We start from the raw sequence: 18,374 nt of genomic DNA on the forward strand, positions 1-18,374 counted from the left end.
ATGAGTCACTATCATCCAACCTAAAACAAAATTCTCTTGATACTAACTTTGCTAAATCATTGATAAGGTTGTGCATGGTAAAAAGTGATTGGTCATCAGACTCATCATCTGAATGCTGAAAAAATGACCTCGATATTAAATCATCAAAGTACTCCACTCCAACGTCTTCCATCATTTTCTTTCTTTGGGGTGACAAAAAACCTTCAGCCATCCACAACAAAACTAATTCTGATTTTCCAAATTTGTAACCTTTGGGGAAAATCGAACAATAGGAAAAACATCGTTTTAGATGAGAAGGAAGATGATGATAACTTAATCTCAAAGCTGGAAGAATGGTATACTCATCTTGCAAGTCCCATATTTCACTCTTCAATATTTCATCCCACTCCTCGTAACTTTGTTTACAGCGCAACAAACCCCCAAGAGACTTTGCAGCTAAAGGAAGACCTGGCTGGTTTGGTATTGCTGTTCTTTGAAAAAAAACTGCTGTGAAAATAAGCGGCTGTGCTGTGAGAATAAGCGGCTGTGAAATAAAGCCAGTAGAGTGTTTGGTAAACTTTTTTGTGAAAGTGCTTTTGGAAAAAAAAGCAGGATGATAGTGTGTCTTTTCATTAAAGGATTCCGTGTGCTTTGAAAAAACTGGTTTTTTTTCAAAGAAGCAAATAGCAGCTTTTTCTTTGATTTTCAGCTATTCTCGTTCCATACATCATCATGAACAAAGAAACATTTCTTTCCCGTCAAAGACTCCTTGAGTTTAACTTGAAGTAGATTCAAGTCCGTAATACAACAAGTTTGTGAAATGACTGACCCATAAATGATTTGGGTTATTCTAACAACATCAAATTCTTCTGAAACATAAACCCATGCTTGCAAGTCAAAATGTTGCTTCACTCTAGCATCGTTGTATACGAGCTGCGCAAGGGTGGTCTTTCCGATGCCACCCATTCCCACAACCAGAATCACACTCAACTTATTGCCATTCGCATCATCGGATAGCAATAGCTTCACAATGGTCTCCTTGTCCTCATCCCTACCGTACACACCGTCCTCTTCCACCAAAGAGGTGGAAGATAATCTTGATTGTGGTCGCCGATTCGGAACACCCTCGTTCAAACCAAGCACATCTTTCTCATTTACAATAAATTCTAACCTCTCAAGCATTTCTACAATCTTGGGTTCCATTGTTTTGTCAAATTCATCAATCCAAGTGGAACTGGAGATGGGTACCTGACTTTTTCTGCTGCTGCTGCTTTCGGATTCATCGCCTTCGAGCTTTCGCCGCAGAGCTTCAGTCTTGATCACATCCAGCAGGTCGTCTGCAGCATACAGAGCATCTTTAAGTTCGTCGAGCCACTCCCTCACAGCTGGGTTGTTGAATTTCTTCTCCTCCGCGTCATCGAGCACAGAATTAACTGAAAGCAGCTTAATCCTCAACTTCTTGAGCAGTCCGCTGTTGATCTTCTGTCCGCGGATGAAGTCGACGACGGGACGGGAGGCCAGCCTACCAAACAAGACGGAGAGAAAGGAAGAGAGAAGAGCGCCGCCCACAACTTCCATCGCCATGGATTTCAATCTTCCGATGGATGGGAAGTTGAAAGATTGAGAAGAAAATGGATTCCGAATTTCTCAGAGAATGAAGAATAACTCAGCGCTGTTGCAAAGCTTTTTGTTTTTCAAATGTTGACTTGACTCGGCGGGGTGAAAGCGTGGGGCCACGTGTCCTCCTATTATTTTGCCGCGCGTCCCTTAATTACATTTTCTTGTAAGCGTGCCCTTGACCTTTGGGTAGTCCTTTTTTTTTTTGAACGGGACCCTTGGGTAGGAATATTTTAAACTTTTATTTTGAAATTTCGAAATTAATTCAGGTCGAATCACAATTTTTTAAATTGATATTTTAAGAATCTTCTGTATCGAAGTAGTCTCGATGATTTTAAAATGTAATTTGAAAATTCATACATTTTATGGGTTTTTTAATACTCTCGAACTTTTTTGTTACATACAATTTATTATTATTTTTAATACTTAGTATATACTTATATGTAAATTCAATTAACTTTTTGGTACAAACAATTTTTACCACTGCATAGTGGTATTCCCTTTATAAATAAGAAATCTTAGTTTCAATTATCGCTAAAGGCGAATTTGAACCATATTATTGCTAGTCCATTAAAAGTATGAGCCCATCTCATTCCATTAGTGTAGATAATATCGTTTGTTCAAAAAATTAAATAAATTTGGTATACTAGTGTGCTCATCCTATTTAATATATATATATATATATATATATATATATATATGTAGGAATCCTTTAACAAGAGGGATCCTTATTTTTCTAAAAAAATGGGGACACCCTCTTGACCGTTGAATTTGACTTTAATGAAATTGTGTGGTTGAGATTGTATGGCCTGTGATTTAATCACAACCACACAGTTTCATTAAAGTCAATCCAATGGTTAAAAGGGTGTCCCCATTTTTTTAGAAAAATGAGGGTCACTCTTGTTAAAGGGCCTGATATATATATATATATATATATATATATATATATATATATATATATATGTTTAAATTGTTACAATGAACATAAGGTATCCAAAACTAATAATAAAATACTATGTTAAAAAAAATATCGTAATAAATTCAAAATTTTTGGAATCTCCAAATGCATTCCAATTTTCATAACAATTTTTCAAAACTTTTCGAATTCGAAATTTTTTAGTTCGGATTTGAAAACTTTACTATTACTATTAGAATCAGAAACACCATTCCAACTTGCACAACTAGTTGCTACACTTATAATATTTTAATTTTTTTTTCTCATGAACAAGAAAAGAACCTTGCGAGTTAAATTTCATTTTATTTTATGTTAATAATTAATATTGAACTCGTTATTTACAAGAATAGAATATAAAACCTCTCAATTACTAGTGAAGAAGAATGTCACACTAGATTATTGGTACCAAGTGATGGACAATAGAAGCTCACATTGGACATATGGCAAAATAATATACAACTTATATATTGGAGATTTCATCCCTAATAGTTGGGACAATATTGGCAATGTTGATGATAGAACATGGCAAAGACTAAAAAGGTTCATCATGGTATTAGAGCAAACTATTTTTTCGACATAAGTTGAGCCTATTCTGGGCTCGAATCTGCTTCTTTAAGTCAGACTTTCGAAAAGCTGCGCTAGCTCCATTAAAGATATTGACTGAATAATTGAGCCTTCAAAAAAATTAGCGTTGACTCCAGTGTTTGAATAACGACCAAGATCACTTGGCCTTCGAAAAGCTTGGCGTTGGCTCTCTTTCTTTAATGACCGGATGACATTGTCTGCGAATTTATCCACTTCTATATTATGGACATCTGAAGCTTCCTCTCTGCGCCCAATTTGAAGTAGGTCATGGCCTCCCACACGCACATGGGGCCACAAAAGCGTATCAACGTTCCTTCTGTCGCCTCCTCAAAAGCCTGAGCAAATGGTATTTTGGGTAAACCTGGCTGCAAGCAACCGGGATCGACCCCAAATGTGATCATGCAAACGTTGTCAAAAGTCAACCTTATAAGCAGTGGCGAAGCCACGTGGGAGCGAGGAGTGGCGGCCGCCACTCCCCTCGCCGGGAAATACCACTGGACCCCGGGTCTTCGCCACTCCCCTCGCGCGCCTCGCCGGAAAAGAATGGTTCACGCAGCAGAGGCAGAGCCCTCTGTTTTTCTGGGTTTTCTGGGCAATCTGCACTGCAGATTGCATTATAATTTTTTTTTTTTTAAAAACCAAGCCAAAACGACGTTGTTTTGGACCTGGTATAAAAAAATTTAAAAAACTAAATCAAAATGGCGCCGTTTTGATGTTGAATTTAAAAAAAATATATTATAATGGGATGGGGGACCGCTTCCGCGTGTCACCCCAATGAAACCCTAGATTTAATTTTTCTGTCTGTACCCCCCCCCCCACACACACACACCCCATCCACACTGCCTTTACTCTTTTCTATCCTTTTCTTTTGTCTTCTTCTTCATCAATTATCAGCCTTTACTCTTTTCTATCCTTTTCTTCTGTCTTCTTCTTCATCAATTATCAACACACACAGCGGGCCACCATATCCATCTCAGCCAAATTTGCTCCTCAAACTCCAGCAGCCAAGCCAAAGCCACAAAGTCCTCTTTAATTTCTGTTCCACAAGCCAGTGAGCCACTCTCCTCTCCTCTGAGATTGAGCCGGCTCCAATCACTATTTAAAGGTAAATTTTTTAATTCTTAAATGCATAATCCCTACCTTTATTATGTGAATAAAATGATATGGTTATAAGTTATTGATTATTCATGTCATGGTTATTTAATACAAATTATGAAATTATTTTTTAGGGTGAAATTATTGATACGAATTGTTGGGAATTAGAAGAATCATGTGTATGTATAATTGTACATATAGATAAATTGGCATGTCAAAAGTCATCTTTAACTAAACTTATTGGTAATAAGCCACATTTTGAATGAAATTATGAAATTATTTTTTAGGATGAAAATTAAAATTTGAATTCTTTGAATCTTGATGGATGATTAGTTGAATTGCTTAGTTGTATTCATATGAATATGATTAGTTAAATTACTTAGTTGTATTCATATGAATATGATTAGTTGAATTGCTTAGTTGTATTCATAGAGTCTAAGAATTTTTATTTCTTTTCATTTTACAGTTACGTAATGGAACGATACTATAAGAAACAATGCTTAAATCCTCCTTCAAACATTTTGGGTAGTCCTCCTCCTTCAAATATTCCGAGTAGTCCTCCTCCTCCTTCAAATATTCCAAGAAGTCCTCCTTCAAATATTCCAAGTAGGTCACAACAAAGTGAGGCCACTGAGTTGGATGAAATATTGGCTAATCTTCCTGCAGACCCTGCACATAGACGTCGAATGCTTGATTATCCACCTAATTATCGTGAAGCAATTCGTAGACACTATCTCCAAAATGATCATTGTCAACCTAGAGACCACATCATGCCAAGAAAGGTTAGTGACAATCGATGTTTTATCATTGGTTGGTTTGATAAGTTTAAGTGGTTGGAGTATAGTATATCAACAAAATGCTGCATTTTGCCGTTATTGTTATCTTTTCAAATGTGATTTTGATCAAATGGGTTAGCACTAGAAGTGATGTCTTCACTGAGATAGGGTTTACAAATTGGAAGAAATGACCCAAAAATCTTCGAGTCCATGAGGGAGGTGTTGGAAGTCTTCATAATAAAGCTATACAACAAGCTAGAGATTTGATGACACAAAAACAACACATTGAAACATTTGTGATTAAGCAAACCGATGAAGCTCACATTAATTATCGTACTTTATTGAGTGCCTCACTTGAGTGCACAAGATGGTTGTTGGGACAAGGTTTACCTTTTCGTGGCCATGATGAATCGTTGAAATCAAGCAATAGGGGCAATTATTTAGAGCTTATGCAATTTCTTTCCAAGCATAATGAACAAGTTAGGAAGGTTGTGTTTGAGAATGCTCCCAAGAATCTTAAGTATACTTCTTCCGATATTCAAAAAGATCTTGTCCGTGCTTGTGTCATTGAAACTGTAGGTGCAATCACTAAAGATATGGAAGGTGCATTTTTTTCTCTTTTGATTGATGGAGCACGTGATTCTTCAACTAAAGAGCAAATGACGGTGATATTGCGTTATGTGAATAAAAAAGGAGAAGCAATTGAAAAGTTTTTGGGTGTTCAACATGTCTCCTCTACAACTAGTAGCTCGCTTGAAGATGCCATTGAGAGATTGTGGACCTCTATTTTCAAGTCCTTGATATGCAACTAAAGGAGTTGAATGATCGCTTCAATGAGGTAAACACCGAGTTACTTCTTTGTATGGCTTGTTTGAGTCCGGTGAATAATTTTGCATCTTTTGATAAAGCAAAAATTGTTCGTTTAGCCAAACTTTATTCTCAAGATTTTGATCGTATGGACCTCATGAATCTTCCAATTCAACTTGACAATTACATTCATGATATGAAGATGCATAGTGAGTTTTCATCATTGAGAGGAATTAGTGATCTTGCACAAGAGTTAGTGAAGACCGGGAGGTCTGAAAGTTATATGTTAGTGTATAAACTTCTTACATTGGCTTTGGTGTTACCGGTTGCAACCGCTTCGGTGGAGAGAGCTTTTTCTGCTATGAAGATTGTGAGCCTATTATGCGACGTTTTCATGACATGAAACCTCGCCGGCAACAATTGTAATTTGTTTGTATTGATTAATTATGGAAGACATTACTATATAAAAAGATTTAGTTGTTGCCATTTTTCTTTAACCTTGCATTCTTTTAAGTTCGCCCCTCCCCCCGAGAAATCCTGGCTTCGCCACTGCTCATAAGAACGTCTAGGAGGTCTATTGGGGCCAAGTGTTTGATGGAGTCCTCTAAAACAGGTAACGGCCGAGCGTGAACCAGCTCAAACAATGAATCCACTGTCAGTTTCTGGAACTTGGCTGAGTGGAACTCAAAGCCAGCCGTATTCCTTTGGCGCTGCCACTTATCTCTGTCTGCGCTGAATATGCCTTCCCGGTGAAGATCTCAAACGGCGTCTTGGAAATAAGGGCCTTTGAGGAAATTGGAGAACTTGGTCTTGAAGGTACTCCAAGTTACGAGGGTCGAAAGTGATGGCGCCAAAGAGGCTGCTACAACAAGGCCCTTTGAATCTAATCGTTTCATTTTGGTGGCAAAGAACTTCGGAGAGCAACTCATATGGCTTAGTTTGGAGTAGTGCCAGAGACAGAGAGAGGAACATGCTAAACACGGGCCAAACAGGCAAGCCATGGTGCTTTTTTTGCCTCAAGGAGTTTATGATTACAAAGACCCAAAGAGCGAGAAAGAGCCCCAAGATTGGGACACGGAGAGCGAGAAAGAGCCCCAAGATTGGGACACGGTGGAGGAAAAACCTTGCTGCAGCAGCAACAGAAGTCTCGGAGGAGGAGGATGAGAACATGAGAGAGCTGAGGTTATTAGTAGGAGGAGTAGTGATCAAGGTGTGATACATAAGTTGTGCCGCAAATTTTTAGATTTAAGAGTTGCCATTAATCTGATTGAATGATTCTGAAAAAGGAAGAGATCATTGTTCGACTACATTATTTTCGCAATACATTAACCTTATAATTTGTACTAAAAATACTAAGTGACATTTCGAAACAACTTTCTTCTGACATGATGACCGGCACTCTCCTCTTCATATTGTTCAACTTATCTATACATTGGACATAAATCTTCCTATTAAATGACCTTGCTATTTTGTTATGCGGAATCCGTCTTCAACCTTTCTTGTATCTGCATTCACAAGCTGGAAACATGAAAGCAATTTAGTGAACATACAAGTCTGCCACAGTGAGATTTGTTCAAAGTTTCAGTCTCAAACTTGCATATTTACTGACCTCTAATTTCATCTCTTTCTTTGTCGCATGTCCTCTTAGATAACCAAATTCAGAAATCTTGGATAAACTCCAAGGATTATTAACCTGTTTGATCAGATTCCAATTCCATGTAAAGAACGGTATGAAAATCCTGTGTGTGTGTGTGTAAGCGAGAGAGAGAGAGAGAGAGAGAGACTTACACCACTTGAGAACCCGTCCAAGGTAAAGCCAGCCATACCAATTACAGTGTGCACTGGGGCACTGTAGTTGCTATGATCATATGTGTCGATCCCATTTTCATTTTTTTGAGGCAATCCTTTGCATTCACTCTTATAAACCGCACAAGTTCTCTCGTAGTTATGGACATGACCAAATAGGACTAAATCAACCTACAGTTCAAATTTCCAACAGCAATGTATGTCAGAAAGGAACTAACTAGCTAGAAATATATGACCAATAACAAGCTGGTGAAGGGATGTTACTTTGCTCTCGAGCAGTAATGGTTCCACCTCGTTGACAAATATTTTATCAACATTGAGGAATCCAGGTGAGGAGGAATACATGGGTCTATGCCTGCAGTTTAAAAAGTAACATGCATTATATTTACTACAACATAAAAAGAGTGAAAAAGAGAGTTAATTACTGGAACACTCGATTTTCGAATGTTTAAGTTAAAATTAGTAGACTAGAAAACAACATAAACTTGAAGGTCTCTTAGTTAACTTACCCCATAAAAATCAACCAAGGAGTTTTAGATCGATCAACTGAAGCCATGTCCTTTCTCATCCATTGATACTGTAATATATAGTGCGTAAAATAAAAGCATTGAATAAGCTGAGAGTATAGTTGCTTGAATTAATGATATGATTAAGCAAATGCAGAAGTGCTGATTCATCTTTACCTGCTCAGAATTTGTGGACCAGTCATGCTCTGTTGAAATCACCGTGATGTGAACACTTGCTTGTTCTATGGAATACCATGGCTTATCCTTTGCTGAGGTTGGCATAGGAAAGTAATTCTCATAAGGAACTCCAGATTCTCCACCTGAATCTGGAAGAATATAAACTGATCCAGTGTCTATATAGTCCCTGCAAATTGTACGTATAATGCATATACATTATGAATCCCACAAAGCAAAGCAAAACATAGGCAAACAGTTTGGTCATTGACATTTAAAAATTGTCGAAATCAACCCTGAAGTTACAAACTGTAACAACATTGTTCCCGAAGTCCTCCTGATTATCAAGTTATTAGCTAAACTTTTTCCTCACATAAACCCTAGAGCAATGCTATCTCAGCAGTTTTCATCTCTACTTACATTCAAAAGGTTATGATATATTTATAAAAAAAGAAAATCATAGTTTTTGTCAAGTGCAAGATGTTCTGTTTGTAGCCAAGCATCTTGCTCAAATCTAAAGTTATTCGTTTGTTTGAATGTGTGCTGTGGATTGAGAGTTTGAAAATAATAAAAGAGCATACCTCTCATGGTTTCCTATCGCTGTCATGTAAGAAACTCGAGAAGCGACTGGACTGATTTGTTGAAGGAAAAGATCCCATTCAACTAAAAATCCTGTGGCATAGCTAATGTCTCCAATGTGGAAGATAGAGTCTACATTCCCGGAATTTATTTCATCAGCCACGGCTTGAATCACTGAAAGAGATCCTGGCTATATATTCATGCAACAAGATTGAAATTCTCGTTAGCCTTTACTTTTCCTTCAAGGTACAAACATGTGCCAGAAATTTGAGTAATGGGCACGAACTAATGCATCATACCTGAATGTAATGCATTGCCGAATAATCACGAGGAGCCTTTCCCATGTCGCCAAATGCAAGAAATTTGAGTTCATCAGATCCTCCTGCTGGTGGGGTTCGGAATTGGATTTGATCACTCCAACCAACTGAATCGCTGGATTTTTGTTCATGAATTTGAAAAAAGATGAAAGGCTCTTTTGTTAATAACAAGAGTATATATGTATATATATGGATCATTGTCATCATACACCATATTCTCCTTCGTCAAATATTTTGGAACATTGTTTCTTCTTTTTCTTCTACCAAATATTAGTTATAAGGTTAAAGCTACATCATAACGATTCATACCTTCCGTATCTATAAGAGAAACTAGATGAAGGCTTAAGTCCTCTCATTACTACCGTGTGAATGAAGCCTGGATCATGCCAGCCGAAGTCCTTGGCTGGACTTGGTAGAGCAGAACCTATCAATTATAAAGGGGGCACAAACACGAAAACAAAGAGATTAAGAAGACATTCGGAATGAAACCCCAATCGGGGCTGTCTGGAGTGAGTTATAGCTAGTGCGGCCGAAGATTAGGAGAAAAATTACACCATTGATCCTTCAACTTATACAACTTGGTATACGCAATTTGTAGGTTTCATGTAAATTGATTACAGTTCTGTTAATGTCATACGGGTATGTGTACAGCGAAACACATTGATCTGTGTGGAAGTAGGAGATGAGGAACTCACTTTTCATATCGTCTTGTGAAAATGTAGTAACTCCTGATGTCTGTTTTTTTCTGTTGCCATATTGCACTTGCTGAGGTTCCTTATGTCCACTAACCCATGTTAATCTCATCTGCATCATAACGAATCATGATTCATAGAACATTACCCCATAATTTAAGTAGAAACCCATGTTAATCTCATCTGCATCATAACGAATCATGATTCATAGAACATTACCCCATAATTTAAGTAGAAATTAGGCTTTCATGTACATAACTTAAGTGGTGAATTGCCCTCATAGTTATGATGAAATTGGGGTTCCATCATAAAACCAATTAGCAATATGAGGAGTAGTTCAAGATCATATAAGCACATAGCAAACCTTGTCCCTCACCAATGTGGGACATCTCTTAACACGCCCTCGCACGTGTGGCGGATCCGCCACACGTGGACAACAACCGGGTGACGTGGAGCACGTGTGGCCGTTGGGCTTCACACATGGATAACCTTGCTCTGATATCATGATGAAATTAGGGTTTCACCATAAAACTAATTGGTAATATGAGAAGTAGCTCAAGATCATATAAGCACATAGCAAACCTTGTCCCTTACCAATGTGGAACAACTCTCAACAGGTTAGGGCATTTTTCTTTAACCTACTGCATCTTGGGTTTACAATATCCCTTGTACTAAAAAAAAAAAGGGTGTGATATCCACACACCATTTTTTACTTCTCTCACACCCTTTTAATTTTTGACCGTCGGATTAGATGAATTGAAGAAGATCAAATGACAGAAATTAACAAAGGGTGTGGGAGAAGTAAAAAGGGGTGTGTGTATAACACATCCTAAAAAAAATAGTGAAATTTACCCACACCCTAAAAAAAATAGTGAAATTAATTGACAGCGGGCAGCGGGTTAATTACCGATGTTCCAGTTGAATCGATGCTTGAGAGATGTCCATATAATGGCTTATTCGGATTGGTAAATTTCAGAGGGTTTGACTTCTTGAGAATACAAGGTTCCTCAAATCCACCGGAAAACAACACAAATTCAATGTCGGTTCTGATGTTGATAACATGAAATGATAATGCACCACCACAAGTGGACACCATGCATCGACCATTCTGATACTTTTGGCATTCCTTCTTCTTGCAGCTGAGATAGTCATGATCATTGCTCATGTATGCTGCCTACAAAATTTTCAATTAAAGATCAATATGTTTGTTAATTCTGTTTTTTAGAACATATTGATAATGAGCCGTTGACGAATTTCGATTCGAATGAAATTTTTTTAGGGATGATCTTCAAATAAAGATTAAAAAATTGAACGCTTTCAATGAATTTTCTACGGTGAAGATACGTTATTTGCAAGTGATGGAATGAGTAACAGTCCATCATTAACAGCATTGATATTGACTTCACTTAATTACCCGTGCAATCAGTAGGTGCTAAAATTTTATACAAAATGCCTCGATGCAACTAAAAGTTGAACCATTTAACATATGACATAAATGATAAATATACGGCCTCACGTAAGTTTTAGGATAATGGTAGGGAGATTAAATTTGGACACAAAATTTGCAAACTAAATGATGTGTCACTAATAAGAATAAGCACGTTTATCAACGATTAACTAATAAACCAATCATCAACTTCCATGTCTTTTAGTTTTCAAAATTTTGTCTACAAATTTAGTCTTCATAATATTACCAAGTTTTAACACATCTCAACATTTTGGTCAATGAGTATATAAGTCGAAATTAATTTGAATATTAAAAGCATGAAAATTAGAAAAAGAGTAGGACAAAATAAAAGGGGCCAGAAAATGCCTCGACAGAACCCTACCTAGGCCGATGGAACCATGCGGCATCAGCTAAGTTGTCCCAACGTCAAAGCAAAAGCCACTTCGTTGCTTTCTACGTAAACGTTATGGGTTTCTCCACGCCACTTTGTTAGTAACGTAACGTGGCACCTGAAAGACAGTAATTATTCGGCACCGCCCATGTGGCCCTTGGTTTTGACTTTTTTTATTTTTTTATTTTTTACAAGGATATATTTTACATTAAAAATAGTTAGAAGTTCTGTTAAGCCACACAATTGGCAACCTAATTGTCTCATGCTACTTTCCCTTTCACTGCCCCATGTGGCCCTTGATTTTGACTTTTTTTTAGTACAACGATATATTTTACACTAAGGGGAGTTGGGAGTTTAACTAAGTCACACAATGAGCAACCTAATTTGGTATCGAATTCACCGTCCACAAGATTCATACCTAAGACCTCTTAGTATTACGGTCTGATGGTATCCTTCTTCACTTAGAAGTCAAATGTCTTAGGTTCGAATCTCATGGATAACAAATTCGATATTTAATTAGGTTGTCCATTGTGTGGCTAAGCCAAACTCCCATTCCTCTTAGTGTAAAAATATATCAATGTACTCCAAAAAAAAAAAAAAAAAAAAACAACCTCTCACTTACAAGTGAAGAGAATACCACCAGACCGTAATATTTGACTTTTATTTGTTTGTTTGGCTCTTCTTCATTCGAGTTTATTGATTTCGGTAGCTACCTAAAAACTTTGGCTTTTGTTCATTCGAATTTAATATTTTTGCTTACTACCTAGAAACAGAAAATTCAACATTAAATGGACACCAAAAAAGAAACACTGTTTGTCAAATGAAAACTTGCGCTTGATCCGATTCTTTCGCGACCTAACTGATTAGGGCAAGTGATGGATTTCAGTACCATCCGGAAGGAAGGAAGGAGGTAGGGAAGACTTTAGAATACTATCAACCACCTGTCTTGATTCTTCCAATAGCTGGACTTTGATAAAGAAATTAAGGAACTGATTGACAACGGAGGAAGTGAAGTCAGAAGCGGATCGATCTAGTGAATAGAGTTTTTCTCTTTAATTCAATGTCTATTGGGTTTAACCCGCAGCTCTCACTGGTCTAGCTTAAAATAGCAGTATTGCTTGTTATAAAAAGTAAAATAAAAATCTGATTAGGCCAAGTTAGGACCTGTATTGTTGTAAAATAGGCACTAGCATATTATGGTGTAGTAGTGTTCTTTTTTACCAAGGGAATGTCTTATGTTAAAACTCTCATAAATGACGAGTTCGATACAAAACTATGATTTATCCATTCTATGGCATAGCCCAATCAACTATTTTCCAGCATCTTTGTATAATTTTTTAAAAAAATAGTCAGAAACGAAGCTCTTTCCTCTCATACAGAGATCACATTCTCACTTTCAAATCTCTAAAGTAGTAGTTGAACACGAAAAAGCTGGATGAAAAGTTAATGAGCTCCACAGGATTCCAAACTATTGCCATATAAAGAGGAGAGTGATTGGTGGCTCTAATCAGCCGGGTATTCTTTGTTTTTGGTTGCTATTGCTTACAAGATATCGATCAGATACCAATCCACTACAAAGAAATTTTTTTCACTACTCATTAACCTAGCTTCTATCTTTTTATTTTTCTTTTTGTTTTTATTTTTGGTGTAACAAAATACATAAGAGAAAAAGGTTGATAATTTGTTTACCTTGACAGGATAATGGCAGAGAAGAGGAAGTTTTTCAAAATCTCCGGTTTGTGCATAGAGAATTCCATTGGCAAGGCAGCTTGATATACTGCATATTTCCAACATGCATGTATAAATAAACAACGTATAACATCTGAACTATCTTAAAACTAACACCATGAATTAATTAGTAAACGATTATTTAACGTGTATAATTAATAAAACATAATCCACATTTGTTATAGAACTCTTACTCAGAATGAGAAGGTGATATCATGGCGACCCAATCATCTTTGGAAGGACGCAGGACGCCACTAATATTGACACTCACATATTCTTCATCTCCAAGGCCAGAAGCACTTGAATTAGTACTAATTTGCAGATAAGGGCTCGGATTCGGACAGTCGTCTAGAAATCTTCTGTTAAGAACCCTAAACTCAGATATTGCTGTGTGGTTGAGGTGTTCGACTTTGGAGTTGAAAACCAAAGGGTGCAAGGATGATGAAAAAGAAGAAGAAGCAAAAGAACCCAGAAACAATATGAACAAAACGAATGAATAATTGGAAACCCTATAGGACCCCATTGGAAAATCAAAGTGGAGCTTTATGGTTATCCTAAGACAAGGGAACGAGGTTTATATATACACACATGGTTCTTGCCTTCTTGGTCGTTGGCCTTGTATTTTTTTTCCACTACTTTATCTTTGGTTTCCCACTTGAGTACGTATGAGTTTAATTTGCAAATTTGGATTTATTTTTAAGAAATTGGGGTTTGAAAAGAACGTGGCTTGTTCTATCCATCGTATAACAGAGACAGGTTTTGAGGTTTAATTTAAAATGGTGTTCCTTCACGCAACGCTGGTTTGGTTATGTTGATACCACGCAGATGCAGCTGGTTGGTAATAACTAAGTTTAGGCTTTAATATTGTTTTGTCTTTTTTCTCTTTCTTGGGTAGATAATACATGAGTTAGATGCACATATTCTCTTTGTAAATCTTTAACGCACAAATTTTACAATCAGGATTATTTTATTTTTTTTATTCTTCATTTGGAGATTATTCCTACATAAAGTCATTCAAATTGGAGATCGTTTAATTATTCAAAATCAGAACAAATCGACAATGTAGATACTATTTGATACATTTTGTTTACACTCAAAATTGGTGAGTGTTTGCCTTTGATAGACTTGGGCTTTGCAAACAATAAGGAAAAAATAAAGGATTTAAGTGGTTAACTCCTCAAAATTCGAATACATCCTTTGAGAGTCTTAGATAAGTAGAGAACAAGATTACAAGTAGCACTCGACTGGTATAGTACAATCTCTCTCAATTCGTCCGACCCTATCTAAGGAGTACTCATTCTCCTTATATAGGCCCTTCTCTCAGTTTTCAGTCTCTTGGCTCAAGTCTATCACTTCATTTGCATTTAATGCACTGAATGCACATATTAAACATGTTAGTCGTCCCTCTGTTATTTTATCGCCACGTGGCAACAAGGTGATACTTACGCAAGTCCACTCGTGTCCTTTCATGAATGGGATGATGCGGGCGAGTGTCTTGCTGGGCCTAGAGTTGGTGGGGACTCGTATCCGAGCGCCCTACTTGTTAGCCTTTATGCCCTTTCGTATCCATTGAGTTTTAGATCGATCAACTGAAGCCATGTCCTTTCTCATCCATTGATACTGTAATATATAGTAAAAAGGTCGTACCCAGTGCACAAGGCTCCCGCTTTACGCAGGGTCTGGGAGAGGTGAATGTCGGCTAGCCTTACCCCCATTTATGGAGAGGCTGCTCCCAAGTCTCGAACCCGAGACCTACCATAAAAGCATCGAATAAACTGAGAGTATAGTTGCTTGAATTAATGATATGATTAAGCAAATGCAGAAGTGCTGATTCATCTTTACCTGCTCAGAATTTGTGGACCAGTCATGCTCTGTTGAAATCACCGTAATATGAACACTTGCTTGTTCTATGGAATACCATGGCTTATCCTTTGCTGACGTTGGCATAGGAAAGTAAGTCTCATAAGGGACTCCAGATTCTCCACCTGAATCTGGTAAAATATAAACTGATCCAGTGTCTATATAGTCCCTGCAAATTGTACGTGTAATGTATATACGTTATGAATCCCACATAGTAAAGCAAAACATAGGGAAACAGTTTGGTCATTGACATTTAAAAATTGGCGAAATCAACCCTGAAGTTACAAACTGTAACAACATTGGTCCCAAAGTCGTCCTGATTATCAAGTTATTGGCTATACTTTCTCCTCACAAAAACCCTAGAGTAATGCTATGTGAGCATTTTTCATATCTCCTTACATTCAAAAGGTTAAGATATATTTATTTAATAAAGAAAATCCTAGTTTTTGTCAAGTGCAAGATGTTATGTTTGTAGCCAGGCAATCTTTCTCAAATCTAAAGTGATTCGTTTGTTTGAATGTGTGCTCTGGATTGAGAGTTTGAAAATAATAAAAGAGCATACCTCTCATGGTTTCCTATCGCTGTCATGTAAGAAACTCGAGAAGCAACCAGACTGGTTTGTTGAAGGAAAAGATCCCATTCAACTAAAAATTGTTAGTTTATAAGTGTATATGCTGAAATGTAATAAGAATTCAGCTTTAAATATCAGTCCTTGGATCATAGTCTAAGTGTGCAGCTAAGATGTAATCTTAGATTAAGTAATATCAGCTCTTGCTACATGTGCTTAGTGTGTGTGCGTATGAATCAATATAGAGCAGAGTCTTTTCTTCTTCTTCAAGCTTGTCTCTCTCTCTCTCTCTCTCTCTCTAGAAATCTCACTTTCTTTTCTTCAGTATTCATAGATTGTTGATTGAAACTTACATATAAGATCATAGTCTGTATGCTAACATGGCCTCAGAGCCTAGTTTGATCAACTGATACTGGGCGTTTGGATCTGTGAAGAGTGTTACCCAGAAATCGAGTCGATTGTGATCTGAGTCTAATATGGCAGGATCGGGTAGTAGTGAGGTGAGAACACCGATTTTCAAAGGTGATAATTATGAGTTCTGGAGTATTAAGATGAAAACAATTTTCAAATCTCACGGATTGTGGGATCTGGTTGAGAAAGGTTTCGAGAGTTCAGATTCGAAGGATGATGGTGAATCTGATGGAAAGAAGAAAGAAAAAGAGGAATCGAGCCGTATTGAGAAGCTACCTCTAGCCGAGAGACTGATGAAAGATGCTAAAACTCTGGGTCTGATTCAAGGAGCTGTTTCAGATGAAATATTTCCCAGAATCTCTTATGAAGAAACCTCAAAAGGCGCATGGGATACTCTGCAACAAGAGTACCATGGTGATAAACAGGTTAGAAATGTTAAATTGCAAGGTCTTCGTAGGGAGTTTGAATATACAAGAATGCGAGATGATGAATCACTTTCTGTTTATCTTACAAAATTATTTGATCTGATAAATCAAATGCGGAGTTATGGAGAGGAGTTATCTCGAGAGAGGATTGTTCAAAAGTTATTGATTAGTTTGCCATCAGCTTATGATTCTATATGCTCTGTTATTGAACATTCGAAGGATTTGGATGTGATTGAGGTACAAGAAGTAGTGGCTTCCTTGAAGAGTTTTGAGCTACGTCTAGATAGACATTCTGAGCACAAAACTGAGAAAGCATTTGCTAGTCTCAATGTGAATCCCAAACCAGCTAAATCCACTGGAAATCAAAGTGCAAGGTACCATAAGAATTGGAAAGAAAAAAGGAAGAGGTGGGATAACAAACCCACTGATGGGGCTAGAAATCCTTGTAAACATTGTGATAAGTTACATTTTGGTGAGTGCCGATTCAAGGGTAAACCAAAGTGTTATAACTGTGATAAGTTTGGTCATCTTGCAAGAGATTGTAATAGCAAGAAACCAGTGCAGCAGCTCAATTATGCGAATAAGGTAGAATCTACACCCACCATGTTTTATGCTAGTAATCAAACTAATACTAGTGTAAAGGACTGTGATGATGTATTGTATGTAGATAGTGGGTGTAGTAATCATATGACTGGAAGGGAGGATTTACTTGTGGATATTGATAAGAATGTAACTGCAAAAGTTGAAATGGGTACTGGACAGCTTGTTGATGTAATTGGTAAATGAAGTCTTGTAGTTGAAACTAAACTAGGCAAGAGATATATCAAGGAGGTTATGCTTGTGCCTGGACTGAAAGAAAATTTGCTCAGTGTGGGTCAAATGATGGAGCACGGTTATTATTTGGTGTTTGGAGGTCACAAGGTGGAAATCTATGATGATAGCTCATATTCCAACATGGTTGCTAAAGTTCCAATGAAGGGAAATCGAAGTTTTCCAATGAAGTTACAGACTGGAATACATATTGCTTTCAAGGCAGATGTATGTATTTCTACTACTATGTGGCATAAAAGATTGGGACACCTAAACATGAGCAGTTTGAAATTGATGCAGGAACAAGAAATGGTAGTAGGATTACCAGAAATCAAAGCAGTTAAAGGAGTATGTGAAGGTTGTGTTCTCGGTAAACAATGTAGAGAAGCATTTCCAAGGGAAGCTACTACTAGAGCATCAATTCCTCTAGAGCTTGTGCATAGTGACATTTGTGGTCCGATGCAGACAACTACAAAAGCTGGCAATAGATATTTTCTTACTTCATAGATGACTGCACCCGGATGTGTTGGGTTTATTTTTTAAGGCATAAATCTGAAGTTCTCAGTGTGTTTAAAAAGTTCAAAGCTACTGTGGAGTTGCAGAGTGGATATAATCTAAAGCAGCTTAGGAGTGATCGAGGAGGTGAATACACTTCAATGGAGTTTAACAAGTTTGTTGAAGATGTAGGCATGGAAAGACAACTTACCACTCCATACACACCACAGCAAAACGGTGTGGCAGAACGAAAGAACAGAACTATTGTGGAAATGGCTAAGTGTCTTATGTTGGAGAAGGACATCCCACTTGAATTTTGGGCAGAGGCAGTTAATACCTCAGTGTATATTC

The 18,374-nt window shown here is 37.3% G+C and overlaps 3 protein-coding genes across 3 annotated transcripts; all 3 read right to left on the reverse strand.

The window, feature by feature from the left end:
* Positions 1-684: 684 nt before the first annotated feature.
* On the reverse strand, positions 685-1,563 carry LOC114825950 (putative disease resistance RPP13-like protein 1). Its single transcript, XM_029105109.2, has one exon. It carries the CDS (start codon positions 1,561-1,563, stop codon positions 685-687), a length of 879 nt encoding a protein of 292 aa, XP_028960942.1.
* A 5,487-nt stretch (positions 1,564-7,050) lies between these two features.
* Positions 7,051-14,067, reverse strand: LOC103412482 (probable inactive purple acid phosphatase 27). The gene is made up of 13 exons (XM_017326045.3): positions 13,649-14,067; positions 13,416-13,503; positions 10,796-11,062; positions 9,892-10,000; positions 9,506-9,620; positions 9,179-9,311; positions 8,882-9,069; positions 8,304-8,490; positions 8,130-8,197; positions 7,885-7,975; positions 7,603-7,791; positions 7,424-7,507; positions 7,051-7,332 (listed from the first exon to the last, which is right to left on the reverse strand). Exons 1-13 carry the CDS (start codon positions 13,975-13,977, stop codon positions 7,279-7,281), a joined length of 1,902 nt encoding a protein of 633 aa, XP_017181534.2. The 5' UTR covers positions 13,978-14,067; the 3' UTR covers positions 7,051-7,278.
* A 656-nt stretch (positions 14,068-14,723) lies between these two features.
* On the reverse strand, positions 14,724-15,960 carry LOC114825758 (probable inactive purple acid phosphatase 27). Its single transcript, XM_029104788.2, has 3 exons — positions 15,877-15,960; positions 15,297-15,483; positions 14,724-15,074 (listed from the first exon to the last, which is right to left on the reverse strand). Exons 1-3 carry the CDS (start codon positions 15,900-15,902, stop codon positions 14,991-14,993), a joined length of 297 nt encoding a protein of 98 aa, XP_028960621.1. The 5' UTR covers positions 15,903-15,960; the 3' UTR covers positions 14,724-14,990.
* Positions 15,961-18,374: the final 2,414 nt, after the last annotated feature.

The sequence above is a fragment of the Malus domestica genome, chromosome 07 (assembly GCF_042453785.1).
Source record: "Malus domestica chromosome 07, GDT2T_hap1".
Taxonomy (NCBI): Eukaryota; Viridiplantae; Streptophyta; class Magnoliopsida; order Rosales; family Rosaceae; genus Malus; species Malus domestica.

Bases quoted from the DNA above. Each gene is read 5' to 3' on its own strand.
- LOC114825950 (XM_029105109.2), bottom strand. From the start codon at position 1,563: ATGGCGATGGAAGTTGTGGGCGGCGCTCTTCTCTCTTCCTTTCTCTCC.
- LOC103412482 (XM_017326045.3), bottom strand. From the start codon at position 13,977: ATGGGGTCCTATAGGGTTTCCAATTATTCATTCGTTTTGTTCATATTG. The intron at 8,491-8,881 runs GTATGCTCTTTT...TACAATTTGCAG, and splicing joins GCGATAGGAAACCATGAGAG to GGACTATATAGACACTGGAT. The intron at 8,198-8,303 runs GTAAAGATGAAT...TATATATTACAG, and splicing joins GGTCCACAAATTCTGAGCAG to TATCAATGGATGAGAAAGGA.
- LOC114825758 (XM_029104788.2), bottom strand. From the start codon at position 15,902: ATGACAGCGATAGGAAACCATGAGAG. The intron at 15,484-15,876 runs GTATGCTCTTTT...TACAATTTGCAG, and splicing joins GCGATAGGAAACCATGAGAG to GGACTATATAGACACTGGAT. The intron at 15,075-15,296 runs GTAAAGATGAAT...TATATATTACAG, and splicing joins GGTCCACAAATTCTGAGCAG to TATCAATGGATGAGAAAGGA.